At 39.9% G+C, this 15,335-nt stretch overlaps 2 protein-coding genes across 7 annotated transcripts in view; one reads left to right on the top strand and one right to left on the bottom strand.

Moving 5' to 3' along the window:
• Positions 1 to 15,223, bottom strand: part of rempA (intraflagellar transport protein rempA) — a 129,843-nt gene extending 114,620 nt beyond the window's left edge. For 2 of the 6 annotated variants that reach the window (XR_011225831.1, XM_045744874.2), the window contains exon 1: positions 14,395 to 15,223. The gene's annotated coding sequence lies outside the window, so the exon portion shown is untranslated. Of the gene's footprint in view, positions 1 to 116; positions 295 to 367; positions 490 to 911; positions 1,000 to 3,643; positions 3,739 to 14,394 lie in introns of those variants that run through there. The other 4 variants (XM_069318116.1, XM_069318107.1, XM_069318094.1 and 1 more) reach the window with 4 other exon arrangements.
• TTLL1B (Tubulin tyrosine ligase-like 1B) lies at positions 18 to 14,388 on the top strand. The gene is made up of 9 exons (XM_045744878.2): positions 18 to 179; positions 3,018 to 3,083; positions 3,571 to 3,695; positions 4,525 to 4,659; positions 6,355 to 6,508; positions 8,048 to 8,198; positions 9,757 to 9,987; positions 10,396 to 10,505; positions 10,730 to 14,388. The coding sequence occupies exons 1-9, from the start codon at positions 67 to 69 to the stop codon at positions 10,872 to 10,874; spliced, it is 1,230 nt and encodes a 409-aa protein (XP_045600834.1). The 5' UTR covers positions 18 to 66; the 3' UTR covers positions 10,875 to 14,388.
• Positions 15,224 to 15,335: the final 112 nt, after the last annotated feature.

A 15,335-nucleotide genomic window follows, 5' to 3' on the forward strand; every position in this document is an offset into this window, starting at 1 on the left:
GTGTCAACAGATCGCTTCAACACACACTCACTCTGGTGCTTTCATATTCTCTAAGGAATATCAAATATGACGGCCAGGATAGCATATTGCACGGATATGGAGAAGTCCGTACTTACTAATAACTTTGAAAAACGAGGTTGGATCCAAGTTAGCCCTGATGATGAGTGGAACTTTTACTGGTGAGAGAAGGACCGATGTTTAGGACGACCTTCGAAGCCTCTGCTAGACACGTGACTTACTAAATAATTGCTAGAATTTGACTGGGATATCGTTGCTAATTGCAGGTACCTGCGGGTATTGATCTTCTAACATTGACCACTGCAATTATAAACTGGGAAAAAGAGTTAGACCAAATGGCATGAGATACCTATAGCAACGTTGGTTGCAAGCGACTGACGTTACATAATTTTATAATGTACCGTTGACCGGGTGAACAACACAGCGGATTTTCTTCCTATTATGGAGGGTTGTACATGCTACTATCGCAACCCGTTCTCGCAAATTTAATAAGTCAATATTGACTTATTAGTTGCGTGCATAGGTGACATACTAAACATAATAGTTTCCCTTGAAAAGCTTCATAGAAAACACCGACCTTACCTAACCTACTTAATATGTTAAAATAAGCATCTTATAGCTTCGTAATTACAATTGTTACTTAACCTATTATGGGTATAGGTTAGGTAATAATTGTAATTACGAAGCAATAAGATGCTTATCTTAACATACTAAGTAGGTTAGGTAAGGTCGGTGTTTTCTATGAAGCTTTTCAAGGGAAACTATTATGTTAAGTATGTCACCTATGCACATATTTAATAAGTCAATATTGACTTATTAAATTTGCGAGAACGGGTTGACTATCGCCACTCATCCACTCACAGGATGAGTGGCGCTGCCCAATAAACTCGCACCTCGGGACAAAATTTAATGTAACTTTGGTCGCTGTCAGCCAACGGTGCCCAAAAGCTGGGAGCTTTAATTCCCGTTGTCGGGGACTGGAAACCTACACCTGGGTCAAACTACTGACTTTAACTAGTACGCACTAATTGCTAGTGCTAGTGAAAACTGTTTAACTGCTTAGTGAAGTGCTTAACTGCTAGTGAACAGAGGCATCAGCTGAAAGAGCAGTGTCCAACCATTTCTGTCTCGCCCTGGGATCGAACCCAGGATCCCCGATTGTGAGATGAGACCGTAGACCACTGTACAACAGGATATGAGAAGATAGATATTCGTATACTCTACCCATAGTTTTCAAGTACACAAGACACTCATTCCACGCATTATCAACCGCCCTGTTAGATGGGAATATTTAATTCTTATCTAACCCACCTAAGTTCCCCCCATGTAAGTTGGGAAACTTATAGCTAGATCTTTGCCTCTAATCCACGTAACATAGGAAAGTAGCACTAGCTGTTATTTATCAAAGCTTCTTATTAAAAATAAATAAAAAACTAATCTTATGGTTACGTCACAGGTGACCCGTATTATATTTATATTATTTTATTGAAATATTCCATATCCAGGAAGAAATAGATGCTATGAGTTCCTAACTATAAATCAAACTACATCCGTCAGAATGATTCATAATTCGGAAATATACAAATTAAATCTGAAATACAATATAATGGTCTTTCAATTAGGGCGTGATTTTTTTATTTATTTTTAACAAGTTTAGATGCGCAGTATTAGTTACCTGAATTTACCCTAAAGCCGCTATCAATTACACACGTTGCCTTTGTTCACGAAGCAGTGATTATAGTAACCGATTGTTAATTGTGGGTCGCATCCTCGGGAATGGTCAAATGATCTATATACATTTGAGAATCATTCGAAATTCCTACAAAAGCCTCAAGGCATTACTCGAGAGGACAAAATTAGCACCAAGTCAAGGAAACAAAAATAGCCGCCGCGGGTCGCAATCAATCAACAATATTCGTGAACAAATTAATGAGTTAAAAGTATTTCATACTATATGGTTTGAAGTCATTGACAACTTAACACTTGCCAGCATGATGCTGATGAGTGGGTCCAAATTCCTTTTGTAGGAATTTCGAGTGATTTTTTTATTTTTTCATAGTTTACCATTGGAGTGCTCAGTGTAGGGATATCCGCTATCTGCCACAGTTGATATCCTAGCTGAATTCTGGCAATTACAACGCTCACACTTTGGTAAAGGTTATCTGCTGTCTGTACACATAACCCCCAGTTGTAAACACAACTTAATACCAGTGCTTTCTGATTTTTGAGTGACACTGATTGCTCTTCTGTTGTTCAAGCACTTGGACTGGACGGTAGAACGATGATCTCGCTTCATGCAAGTCGGCGTTCAATCCACGACAGTCCAAGTGGTTGGGCACCATTCCTTCCCACCGTCCCATCCCAAATCCTTATCCTGACCCCTTGCAAGTGCTATATAATCGTAATAACTTGGCGCTTTCCCCTGAAAAATATATCCTGTTTCTTGAAGTACTGTAGTGTGGCTTCAAAAATAGATATATGGATACCATGGTCTATTTCAATTTAATATGTTACATTTAGCTTTAACTGCCTTGCCTGAATCATCATATTTAAAATACCTACGTGAGACGGCATCTATACAAAGGAGATTATGAAGAAGCTCTTGTTCTGTTCATCAATTATAATTACTATAGTTTTAGTTCTCCTCATATCTATTTTGCAAGATGAATTTTTAAGTCCATCTTATATATTTGTTATTATTAGCTACATATTAAAGTTTAATTATTTATTTCTTTATAATAATATATATTTAGTGCTTTAATAATAATAATAGTTGTTATTTTATAATAATAATTATTACAAATCGGTGAAAATCTACTATAAATGTCGCTTACATAAATTAATACTAGTCAGATACTATTGTGACTGTACAATGGGATAGAACCCGTATCCTGGACTTCACATACACACGCGGGTTCGATCCCACAATACCACTACAATATTTTCACATTATATACATAATGTTTTTGTGATATTGTGTATTAGTGTCTGTGTTGCAGGGCCGGTGCTCAGACCTGTCGCTCCCTCTTCAGCGTTGACAGCGGCTACCGCATGAACGACAACCAGTAAGTTGAAATAGCCTAAGAAATGTAGAAAAAAAATAGCTTAGGCTATTTGTACCTAAGTAGGTAGAAATAGCCTAAGCTACTCTATCCCTTTGAGATGTATTTTCATGTCACAATAAACATACTTGAACTAGTATGTCTCTTCTATATAATTGGTAAATAGATATACCAATTACTCTCGAATTTATAACAATAAATACATTCTAATAAAGTAAATAAACGGGACTCAGATAAAACAAAAAGTAGATGTTGTCTTTCAATATCTTTGCTCGATATAAAGACAATTGTGTTCAACAAAAGTGTAATCCTCGACGATGTTTGATATATTGAATAACACAACTTGTTCTATGTTATTAAACAAATTCCTGCCTTTGTGGCCTGCGTGGCCTCTGTGGCAAATCTATTGTTATGACAATAGATTTGTCCTTGAGCACCAGAGACAGTGGCCTGCGTGACCCCTTATTGTCCCCTAACTCTCCCCTCCCAGGATGATTAATCACTTCCCGACCCACTACGAGCTAACAAGGAAGGACCTCTTGGTGAAGAATATTAAGCGTTACCGCCGAGAGCTGGAGAGGGAAGGCTCCCAGCTGGCCGCTAGGGACGCTACAGGTAAGTTCCAGCTGGGCGCTATAGGTAAGCTCCCAGCTGGCCGCCAGGGAAGGCTCCCAGCTGGCCGCCAGGGACGCTATAGGTAAGCTCCCAACTGGCCGCCAGGGGCGCTATAGGTAAGCCAGAAGCACCAAATTAGTGATTATAAACCTTAGTCACTGTTAGCTGTACTTTTTATGCACACTTTCCCAAATATAAATGTACTATACTACCATTTTACGAATGGTAATACATTTCATAAAATGGCCTTCGTTTAATTTGATTTGATTTGGTTAAATATTTCGTAGACAATATATTACTCAGGATAAATGTAAAAGTTTGGGTATTTAGGCATTGAATTTGTGTTTGAATTAAATGAAAGTTCCTATCACAGATATTCTAGGGTTCAATTGCATTGTATCATAAAGCAGTGTATGATGTATAATGGGTGAATTTGACAGATAAAAACATTAGACGCACAAATAAGGGTTATCCACCTACTTGAACGATGTTTACTGTAATTTACTTGTGAGCCTTCATGTCTAGGGACCTTGATGGGGAAGAAAGCCGGCAGCTTGTCAAAAAAATTTCAATTATAACTGAGGATTTGTCCTAGCTGATTTTGTAACTTTAGTGCTGTCTTGTCCTTTATAGATGAAAAGCATCTCCTTTAATTTTATATACTTCAGTTTCTTGAACTTAAAGTTGTTGTCCCTTGTGAGAGTTACATTTTAAAGTTAATGTTTTAAAATTGTGTGGGTTACCCTTATAAAGAAGCGGTCTGCATTAATGTCTTTCAATTTGTTCAGTATTTTAAAGGGAAGTACATGCAGACGTTTCCATCCACCAGGACGCTACGTTCACCTGGACTTCCTGCCGACGACCTTCATGCTCCCAGCTGACTACAATCTCTTCGTGGAGGAGTTCCGGCGTAACCCAAATACCACTTGGATCCTGAAGCCGGCCGGCCGCTCCCAGGGCGTTGGTGGGCATCTCTTTGGAGCTAGCAGACTGATGCTGGTTGAGAGTGGCTGAGAATGTGTGCATGTGGGTAGGCACCTTTCTGGAGCTAGCGGACTCCTACTAGTGGAGACTGAGACTGGGATATGATAGCTGAGACTGTGTCGAAGTGTTGGAGTGTGGTCCATTCGCCCGTGATGTAGAGTAGTTGATGGTGTACATAATGAATGCCAGTGGAGGTAAAGACGCGATCAGCTTCTAATGCTTGAGAACGTTTAGCGGCGGTGTTTTACAGTGAAACGTGCTGGAGAGTGCGTCATTGATCTCTTGCAGTAATATGGGGAATCAATGGAAGCAAGGGAAGGAGTGCATAAGGTAGGTGGTGGGTTGTTAAAAATGGGGTCCTGTATCTCACTAGTCAGTGTAGTCTATTTACAACCGACTGGTATGTGCAGTGGATTTTCAACCGAAAGGTCCTAGGTTCAACTCTCGCAGCCTGACAGACATGTTTGAGCACGTTTTTTTCACATGATGTACCTGTTCTAGTAGTAAAACAGGCTTCCTGTCCCGGACAATGGGAAACCAAAACATATTTTGGCAAGTGGAAGTGTTACTGCACTGTTAACCTTTGGAGTGCGCAAATCTCTCCGCTCTAGATCGCTCCTGAGCAATTCTTAAATTATTCGAAAAAATATTTGCCTAAATTTTTCTTTGTAAACGAGTTCAAACATTTAATAATTTACAAGAAATTCATTACAAAAATTCTATATCCTTCCATAGATATAGATTAAAATAAATTATACTGATATCAGTTCTTTAAATTCGAATAAAGAATTATATATTAGTGTTACGGTTTCTTTTCTTGTTGGGATTCAAGGAAAACAAAATATATATGGGCGAATGAAGAAATATACACAAAATTGTCTCAAACTTAATATTTCTAATAAATATTTTAGGTGCACTAGCACCACATGCTCCAAACTACTTATAACTAATATTTTTTATGTATAATGGCAAGGCTTATCCTTTTATTAGGTATGAATAGCCATAGAGATGTTAAATCCTAGTAATTATAGAGGTTTACAAGCAAAACCCAGTTTCTTGACACGTTTATGGTGAAAAACATAAGCCCTTCGATGACGGCTTAAGTTATATTATGTTTTTCACCATATAACTGTACAGAAATTGGAATATTGGTTCCCCATAGTTGGGACCAGAATTTATTTTAGGCTCATACAGCGCTTTTATTCAAGGGCAACGCTACCTACGTAGTCTCACAACCAGTTCAGTCCGTCCTCTTAAGATTTCCCATAGTCAAGAAAACGGGCAATTTAAAGTGATTTCTCCTAATTTACCAGAGGACCGAAAACAGAAAACGGGACAGTACGTCACTTTCGCCAGCCGCTTACATTTTCTAGTACGACAATTTTTGCCTTTAGGTAACGCATGCGATCGAAAATCGACGTTCTATGTAGGAGGACAGGTTGACCAGTTACTTTTCAGTTAATGGGTTTACAATCTAATAAGATTGCAAAGAAATTTAACAATTTGTAGCTTCAAGGATATTTATGCACTGACAAAATATAATTCAGGGTTAACTTGCATATTTGTCAAAACAAGCATAATGATTTTTTGTAACTGCTTCGTTTATTATGCACTCCAGACACATCTGGTGGGCGGTTGTGTAATGACAGATGGAAATTGTTGTTTTCTTGTTTAGGCATCTTCTTGGTAAACAAGTTGGCTCAAATTAAGAAGTGGTCGCGGGACACCAAAAGTTCCTTTAACCCAGCACTCGTCAAGGACACCTACGTCATCTCCCGCTACATTGACAACCCTCTACTAATTGGTGGAAAGAAATTTGATTTGAGAATGTGAGTTTCTTCCCCCATGTACATATATTATATATGCAATTTAGTTTAGTTCATTTTTTATGCCACTCATCCTGTTTATTCCATCCTGGTAGTGGAATAGGTTACAGAGCCACATAATGGGCTCAGGGGGACTGAACCCCCAAATTAATTTAGCTAAGCAAGTTTCAGTCTGGATGAGCTAGTAACAAAATTCAAGGCACATCGTCACATCAATAATGGGTTCGAGACCGACCACTCACACACACCTCTAGATTTGATTTAGTGATTTTTAATGCATTATTTGGATATATCTTAGACCATTTTCTGAATATATATTAAAATAATAATAGGTTTTAATATATTTGATCAAATCTACATTAGGCGGTGATTTCAAACTACCAGAAATTGACCTACTGGTAACTTCGGAGATTTTTAAATAAATCATTGTATAGGTCTACCATAGATTGCGTGATAGTACGAGGATATCGCACGATTGATGCCTGACAGAAACTGTGTTGGTTCTAACACGGTTCTTTCAGCTCTCTAAAATCACGGATGACATTAAAATCTTTAGTATAATTAACTGTTGTGGTTTTTAACGCCCATAAGCTCAGAAAATTGGTATACCTCAACTCGCCTGATTTGGTCCACAGTTGTGGATTTGTGTGTAATTGGGTTTATTGAATAACTGAGTATAATAATCTTTTTAGCCATATTTTTGTTAAGATTACAATTATAGCTGAATGTTTGTGGTAATATCGCTTGTTAAAAATCACTCTAAAGTCTCTTAAGATTTTAGAGGAATGTTTACTCGTATCTTGATTTTTTAATTGCCTGTTTACATTTTTTGTCACTTTGTGTTTCAGCTGCTATTCTCATCATTCATCTATTACACATTGATGAAGGATACACCTTAATGGTCAGAACTGCAAAATACTATATAGCAAACCTTACTAACAATGTACTCAAAAGTCACCACAATACGAAAGTAATTAACCTTGAAAATAGCGTAAATGAATATAGAGGCTGTATGATGTGATCGAGCCTATTCCCCTGATCACCTCAGGCACACGCACTAAAAAGTCATTTTTTATTTTTATCATTATTTTCTACCACAATGCTAACCATACATTTACAATGCTAAGCAGCAGACACAAGGTTCGCGGGTTCGATTCCGTCGGACAAACTCAATATTTATTCATATTCCTTACTTTAACGTAATTATCAGTATGTAATGCAAGATCTGTAAGCACACACGAGTGTGCTTTTAGTACTTTAGTACAGTAAAGCCATCCACATTTCATATATGCAAAGGGCTTGCTAGATCCCGTTCAGTAAGGCCACAAGTTCAAGTATGTTTATTGAGATAAGAAAGATTAGGCTATTTCTACCCCCCCCCTCGTAAGGCCACAAACATTTAAGTAATTGCCATTTGTACGTATGATTGGTTCTTTTGTTTGCCAAGGGAAAGACTTGTATCATCCTCGACTAAGTGTGCTTGCGAAGGTTGAGCTTTAGCTCTTGAGTCCCGCCTCTCAGCCTATCTACTTGTATGTACAGGTATGTGATGGTGACGTCGTACCGGCCGCTGAAGGCGTACATGTACAAGCAGGGGTTCTGCAGGTTCTGTACCGTACGCTACGACACTTCGGGTCAGGAGCTGGACAACATGTTCGTCCACCTCACCAACGTCTCCATACAGAAGCACGGGGTGAGTCTCCACCAGGCCACCAAAATAATGTTATTAAAACAAGACTAAAACCAGTGCGCTAAAACACAAGCAAAAAAAAGAAACTGGTGAAAAAGGAAGGAAACCCCCACCTCCATTTATAACTTTGACCCAAATATCACAGTAACAAGGTTATCGCAAATAACGGAACTCAATTATGGGCTCACTATAGCCCGTGCTACATGGACATTTCGTTCTGAGTAGCTAAATCTAAAACAACATCATCATCTCCACCAGACACTGCTTACTTACCTCAACTATTATGTCTTAACTCTTTATTCCAAATAAATGCAAAGAACAAGTCAACATAACGTGGCTGAAACAACCAAACATATAAAATTAAATAGGAAGTTGCGACGTTTTAATCCGTCAAGTCATGATTAGGTAAGGGTCCAGGAAGGAGCGAAACGTCCTCATATAAGGGGTGGGGAGGGGTCCAGCACGGAGCGAAACGTCCTCACATAAGGGGGGGGGGGGGGAGAGGTCCAGCACGGAGCGAAAGTCCTCACATAAGGGGGGGGAGGTCCAGCACTGAGCGAAACGTCCTCACATAAGAGGGGGGAGGTCCAGCACTGAGCGAAACGTCCTCACATAAGGGGGGGGGAGGTCCAGCACGGAGCGAAACGTCCTCACATAAGGGGGGGAGGTCCAGCACGGAGCGAAACGTCCTCACATAAGGGTCAAGCACGGAGCTAAACATCGTCACACAAGGGTTCGGCACGGAGGGAAACGTCGTCACACAATTAAGGGTCCAGCACGGAGCGAAACGTCGTCCCATTCATTTCGTATGTGTGGATTCGGTAGTTTAAAGTTGTTTGCCCTCCTGATCCAGTGGTACCTCTACCACTATACTACGTTAGTCTGATTTCTACGCGTAAATAATAATAATAATAATAAATAATTACTGAATATCAAATCATTAAATTCTGAATTAGACCTGCCTGTAAGGGGTACCTATAATTTTGCAATTATTTTATCCACTCTAGTAATCTTGAGGATCATCTCATAATGGAACGAAAGTTTGTCAGTGTAGGCTACTAGTTACATGCCCCTCCTGCGAAATGGGGATTGTTAGCACACACAGTCTAACTCTTAACACAAATTCTGTAACGGTTTGTGTACTCTAGGATTCGTGTAGTTTAGGGTTGCCGTATAAACGACCATTAACTTGGTACGTTAATAATAGCAAAACACGAATGGTCTGAAGTAGATTCACTAGTGAATTTTCATCGTGTTGTTTTGCATTTGTTTTTTATTTGTTCTCTTATCATATCCCTGTTCAATAATATACTTTTAATCTATCTGCTTTTTTACCTTATTAAACAGTGATTTTTTTACCAGGATCTACTATAGGGAGAAAGAGCATGGGAGAGGAGAAGGGGGGGAGGGGGAGAACACGAAACCATATTTAATAGTTTATCCATAATTCTATAACTCTTATCGGCAAATAATGCGCACCAAGCAACATATATTTCAAAATTACATAATGTGATAAACTGACTTTGTTGCTTGTAATACCTTGGTTGGTTTCGTCCTACAGGAGGAGTACAACAGCGTACATGGAGGCAAGTGGCCAGTGAGGACCCTCCGTCTCTACCTGGAGGGTACCAGAGGCAAGGCGCGCACCGATAAGCTCTTCTCCGATATAATTTGGCTTGTGGTTCACTCCTTGAGAGCCGTGGCGCCCATCATGGCTTCGGACAGACACTGCTTCGAGTGCTACGGATACGACATCATCATCGACGATCAACTCAAGCCCTGGATGATCGAGGTATTGTCACGTTGACAAGATAGAACTTTTTTTATTATTATTATTTTCTACCACAGATGTGGCCATACATTTCCAATGCTAACCGGCATATATACATTTTCTTCTGTCCTCCATGGACAGGGTTAGAGATGTGTTAAACATATAGTTCAGGGATTTATTGAACAATCAACCACAGAAGGTGATTGTAGTGCTTTTAAAAATGCTAGGCTAAGCTACATACATAAATACATAGATACTTTCCCTTTACAAGATAGAACCGTGATGAAAACTGTACTACAGCGGTACAGACACTCGACTGTACTCATTAACATTTAAGATTTATCACATAACGAAGCATGTTACCGTCATTAGTATGAATGCCTAGGCACACAAATTAACATTTACTAAATTTTGCGGGGTAACTGGCAGGTGAACGCGTCCCCGTCCATGACGTCGACGACAGCCAACGACAGGATCCTGAAATACAAGTTGGTGGACGACATCATCAACATTGTCCTGCCTCCTGACGGCGTGCCCAAGTAGGTGGCACTGCATCCTCTCACATTCATTCATGGAAAAACAAATGTTATATTATATTTGTCTTTGCGAATGTCAATGTATTTTCAAACCTATTATTTTAAAGTTAATTTCCGTTCTCTAGATGTTCGTTTTCATTTGCTGAATTAACGATAAATTTGATTTGATTTGCATGAAGGATAATTAAAATTGATGTCTAATATGATGCTAATGAATTCTATATCAGTGTGCACTGGAACAAGGTGCCGGCCCCAGAGAAGTACGGGGACTTCGAGCTGCTCCTGGATGAGGAACTCTACCAGAACATCGACCACTCCAGCGGCCAGCGCGGCAAGCACCCTGATAGGCACTCGGCGCCCAGATGGAAATAGCATGCGGTGAAGAAGTGTGTGAGGCCAACCTCCACACTTCCTCGTATCCAGACGGACAACTCTTCGCAGCCTGGGGGCAGCGGGTTGAAGCAGTCGACAACAACCAAGACAGCCGACCACGCAGTCCTCTCGCAGATGGAGGTCGCATACGGCGAAGAGGTCGCCCAAAGCAACACCAACAAACATACTACTCTAAATTGGAAGTAGATAATAGGCTAAGGGGGAAATAAGCAAAATTACGCTCATTTACAGTGAAAACAGTATTTATGACTTGCTAGGGTCAGTCGGAAGGCATAAGGGCTGGGAATAGATATGACATACAATATGTAAATTGATCCTAAACAAATATCTGCAACATGTTAAGATAGCTTGTATCGAAGAAGTATTTCCAGCGACTCTACTCAACGATGACGTTCTTTACTGGACTCACTGTAGTTTAGCTCATGTACACACTACACGCAGCCAATTGTTGCGGAAGCCTTCTCACCAACATTTAATACTGGCTCAATATATACGATTTTGAATTATCCGTAGCGTCCAGACACAAAACTCCACGACACACAGGCAACAATAGGTTCTGGGGCAGCGGAGAGCTCTGAACCCCACAAATTAAACTCTTCTGCTGCTGCTGCTGTAAAAAAAATATTTATACCTTTAAGCTTTTTATGGTGTATACGGTTTGGGAGAACTAATCACGAGGAGCTAGGAGAGTACCTGGAAAATAAACGTTTTCGTAATGGATAAATACAAAATGCCTAGGCTGGGACATGTCAGTATATGCACGAAGTCAGCTTATGTAAATAATGCCTGCTGTTTGAATCAAGGCACTGCTCTGTCGAAATGCTGTTGGACAAAGTCCTCGCCTTGGCAAGTATTCAATATAAAAGGACGATTATTTTTACCTGGTGTGTAGCGTATACTTCTAGTTACTATTATTTGATGTAAATAAGTAGATCGCAGATTAATGCCAATAAAACAGTTTAATACAGTATTAATATTAGTCAATATATCTTTCAACTTTCTACAATTAAATATCAACACTAATTAATTTCATTTTGAGGCACAGAATGATTTGAGATTTAATGGGTATACGAGGTCCCCAAGAACAGTATTTACGAGTTAATCGTTCATGGGTTTAGAACTGCCGCCAGAGGTCGAGACAAGAATATAGGCCCACACAGCCTCATTTGTGAACCAGTTGGGGTTTTATGATAACCAGAAACTTCCTTAAACTAAGTACAAATATTTGTCTCTGCGTGACAGACTCGGGCAGATTGGGTTGCTAGGTCAGTATGATAACAGAGAGGAGTTGTGTGTATATTTTGAGGTTATCTTGAGATGATTTCGGGGCTTTAGTGTCCCCGCGGCCCGGTCCTCGACCAGGCCTCCACCCCCAGGAAGCAGCCCGTGACAGCTGACTAACACCCAGGTACCTATTTTACTGCTAGGTAACAGGGGCATAGGGTGAAAGAAACTCTGCCCATTGTTTCTCGCCGGCGCCCGGGATCGAACCCGGGACCACAGGATCACAAGTCCAGTGTGCTGTCCGCTTGGCCGACCGGCTCCCCGGCTCCATAATGAAGATGTAAATATACACAAGATAAAATTCAGTAAAAGTGAGAATTTTGTAGCCTCGTCATCCGAAGCTGGCAGCCACATGGATGGAATATACTAAATATTGGCTGTTGTCCCAACAAAATTCTTCGTTTTGTGCTGCTAATTTTGATAGAGGACCCGAGAAAGAAGACAACGGCCAAACCTGACTTTTCCTAGGTCTGGTATAGTACATAGATGTACTAAATTAGTATCAAGTCTATATGTTACACCTAGGATAGGTAAGGTTAGTCTGTTTTTGCGATGCCCTTTAGAATGCCAATAGAACAAAACTTGAACTTTTCTTGGGCTTAACAGTCCAAGGTAGAGCAGTTGGCTTTGTTCTCAGCATACAATCGGGGATCCTGGGTTCGATTCACAGGCGGGATAGAAATGGTTGGGCAACAATAACAGTAACTTACAAATATAACCGACATCTATGCGATTAAAACTAAGATCAAAATGGAATTTTATAGATACGTCCGAGATTCAGCAAACAATATATTTATGCAAATATTAACTCACAATTAATTAGCCTCGGAAAAGCTGTAATTCACAGTTGCATTACACGACTTAACCATCTCAAGTTTAGCTGGAACCTTTATACAAGGTGCTATAGTTGTTTCTTAGCCGTCTCATAATTTGTCTTAAGAGCACTACCCAACTGATATGCTAATCCATGGGCATATTTTAAATATTTTTCTTCACTGGTTTGAATAGTCAGAATTATAAAATTTTCTTGTTTGACCAAAGCCATCTTATAGTGATTAATTAAAATTTCTTACCAAACTAATGAAGCATATTTTGTTAGTAGAGCAACTATCTCGCTTATAGCAGGGTCGGCGTTTGAAGTGTAAACAGCCATGCTGGCTCAAAAGCTGTCTCCTGATAATTTTTCCTTCCTTCCTAATTCCATCCCAACCCCGAAATAAATATTTAAAGCATTTTGACTTGTATTTGTACCTATAAACTCCACCAATGTTCTTTGTAAGGAAGACACTCCTCAAGTAGCTCTAAAATATGTACATTTCAATTGGTTACAAGTTGCCAGTTCATTGCATGTGGATTCCATCTCGTGTTAGCTTCCGAATGCATAGATTGTGAAAAAAACTTTCAAATGAGTCTACTATAACCTTAGATTACCTATACGCAGCCTAATATCAATAATAAACAGTACCGAAAACCTGAAATTTAAATATACACTAGCTATTCTATCATTGTCCGAGTTTACTTAAAGGTTAAACCACTACTGTGCTCAGCTAGGCTAGGACCGGCGTGAGAGCCGCTCACAGTAATTATCAACAATGTAAAATCCCTAGAGAAACAGTACAAAAATCTAAAAATCTTGTCTGATATAATGCGTGTCTCATTCCCACCTGGTGATGCAGGGAAATCAGAGTAATCGGTTCCTAAAAATAATATCCAATTTCTTAGGGCTAGTATAGGCCGAGGATTCGTTTATGGGATCGATTCAGCATGTGTGTCTGATAAGGGCGAAAGTATTTCCTTAAATGTGCGCTTAACATCTAATTTATTAAACAAAACGAAAATATATTTACATATGGAAATGGGATAATCGTCTCTACGAGGAGTCATAGGCAAATCTATGCACAATAATGTCTATTGCTGACAGTACTACCGCAGTACTGACCTAACACAATCTAACCTTAACACTGGTATAATGACCACCTCAGCAATAATGGCCGCCTAACATCACTGCCGTATGTAAAGGCACAATTTAGAGCTCAAAATTGATGTTTAGGACATTAAATTTCAAAACACGTGCTCGGTCCGGACCAGCACTGTGTGGCATCATGCTCTAAATGGACTCGCCAAATAGCCAAAAACCATACACCAGGCTCACTGGGTTTGCAATTAAGCATCACAAAATGAGTCAATGTGTATACAATTAATTACAAGTACTCACTCTTCGGGCAGACCACATGCATACAGCGCGCTCTTCATCGTCTGTGGACAGGAAGTTGCCTGGAGTCAAGACTCTTAGCTTTTGAGGGTGATGGTGCTCAAGAGAGAGCACACGTCTCCTTTTCTCGCCAGCAGCCGTGAGAATGAGGCAAGGGAGCTAGCAACGAAGGAACCAGCTCGCACCCTTATTATTTTTCGTCATAGCTGACAGGTTAGCCCATCAATCAGAATGCAAACTCAACCATACACAGGCCTCTGATTGGCCGGGCTCTGAACTTTACTTTTGTGGCGGGGAGAGGTAGAAACAGATTGTTACCGATCGTTACCCTTGTTAAGCCCAGAGCGACCCAAGGCGGGTAAACCCTACTGGAGGGTGAGTGGAGTACCCTCTGCCATGATCATACAGGCTAGTTTTATGAACTGTCCTAGTATAACCAGGCATCGTATGTCACCAAACACACGAATTCTGAACTGCTGAATGACGCTATTTTCAATCCGTAGACAACCGTCACGAAGCTCTTGTCCACAGATATAGGCGAATGCAAATGCTCATGTGCAGAGCATTGTTCAGCACAGCAGCCATGTGGTACAAGGCTAGCTGTGAGGGACCCCTCTCAAAATCATACTACCATGCAAAAGGTCACGCATCTTTAGATCGTCCAATAAAATAAACTGACTCCATGTCAGCACTGCTCAGCTTTGGCTCGGCTATAAGTATCCCTGAAAGATAATGGTGTAGACCTTACCAAATATGAACTTTTTTCAGCAAAACTAAATTTGCACACCCTACATTAGCGGTCTAATATTTTTTTAATGAGAATCACAAATGTTTATGAAATATCTCTGCATTAGCTACCACACAGTGTAGCAATTAAACAACTGTATAAACAACGGGAAATGTCATCCCGTCTTCAAGAGAGCAACGAAATACTATTAAAAACA

Source organism: Procambarus clarkii, chromosome 8 (assembly GCF_040958095.1).
Source record: "Procambarus clarkii isolate CNS0578487 chromosome 8, FALCON_Pclarkii_2.0, whole genome shotgun sequence".
Lineage (NCBI taxonomy): Eukaryota > Metazoa > Arthropoda > Malacostraca > Decapoda > Cambaridae > Procambarus > Procambarus clarkii.

What these genes read in the sequence shown, in the direction of transcription:
- TTLL1B (XM_045744878.2), top strand. Translation starts at nt 67, where the DNA reads ATGACGGCCAGGATAGCATATTGCACGGATATGGAGAAGTCCGTACTT. An exon ending in GGCCGCTAGGGACGCTACAG is followed by an intron (nt 3,696 to 4,524) that starts GTAAGTTCCAGC and finishes TCCATCCACCAG; the next exon opens with GACGCTACGTTCACCTGGAC. An exon ending in AAGAAATTTGATTTGAGAAT is followed by an intron (nt 6,509 to 8,047) that starts GTGAGTTTCTTC and finishes TTGTATGTACAG; the next exon opens with GTATGTGATGGTGACGTCGT.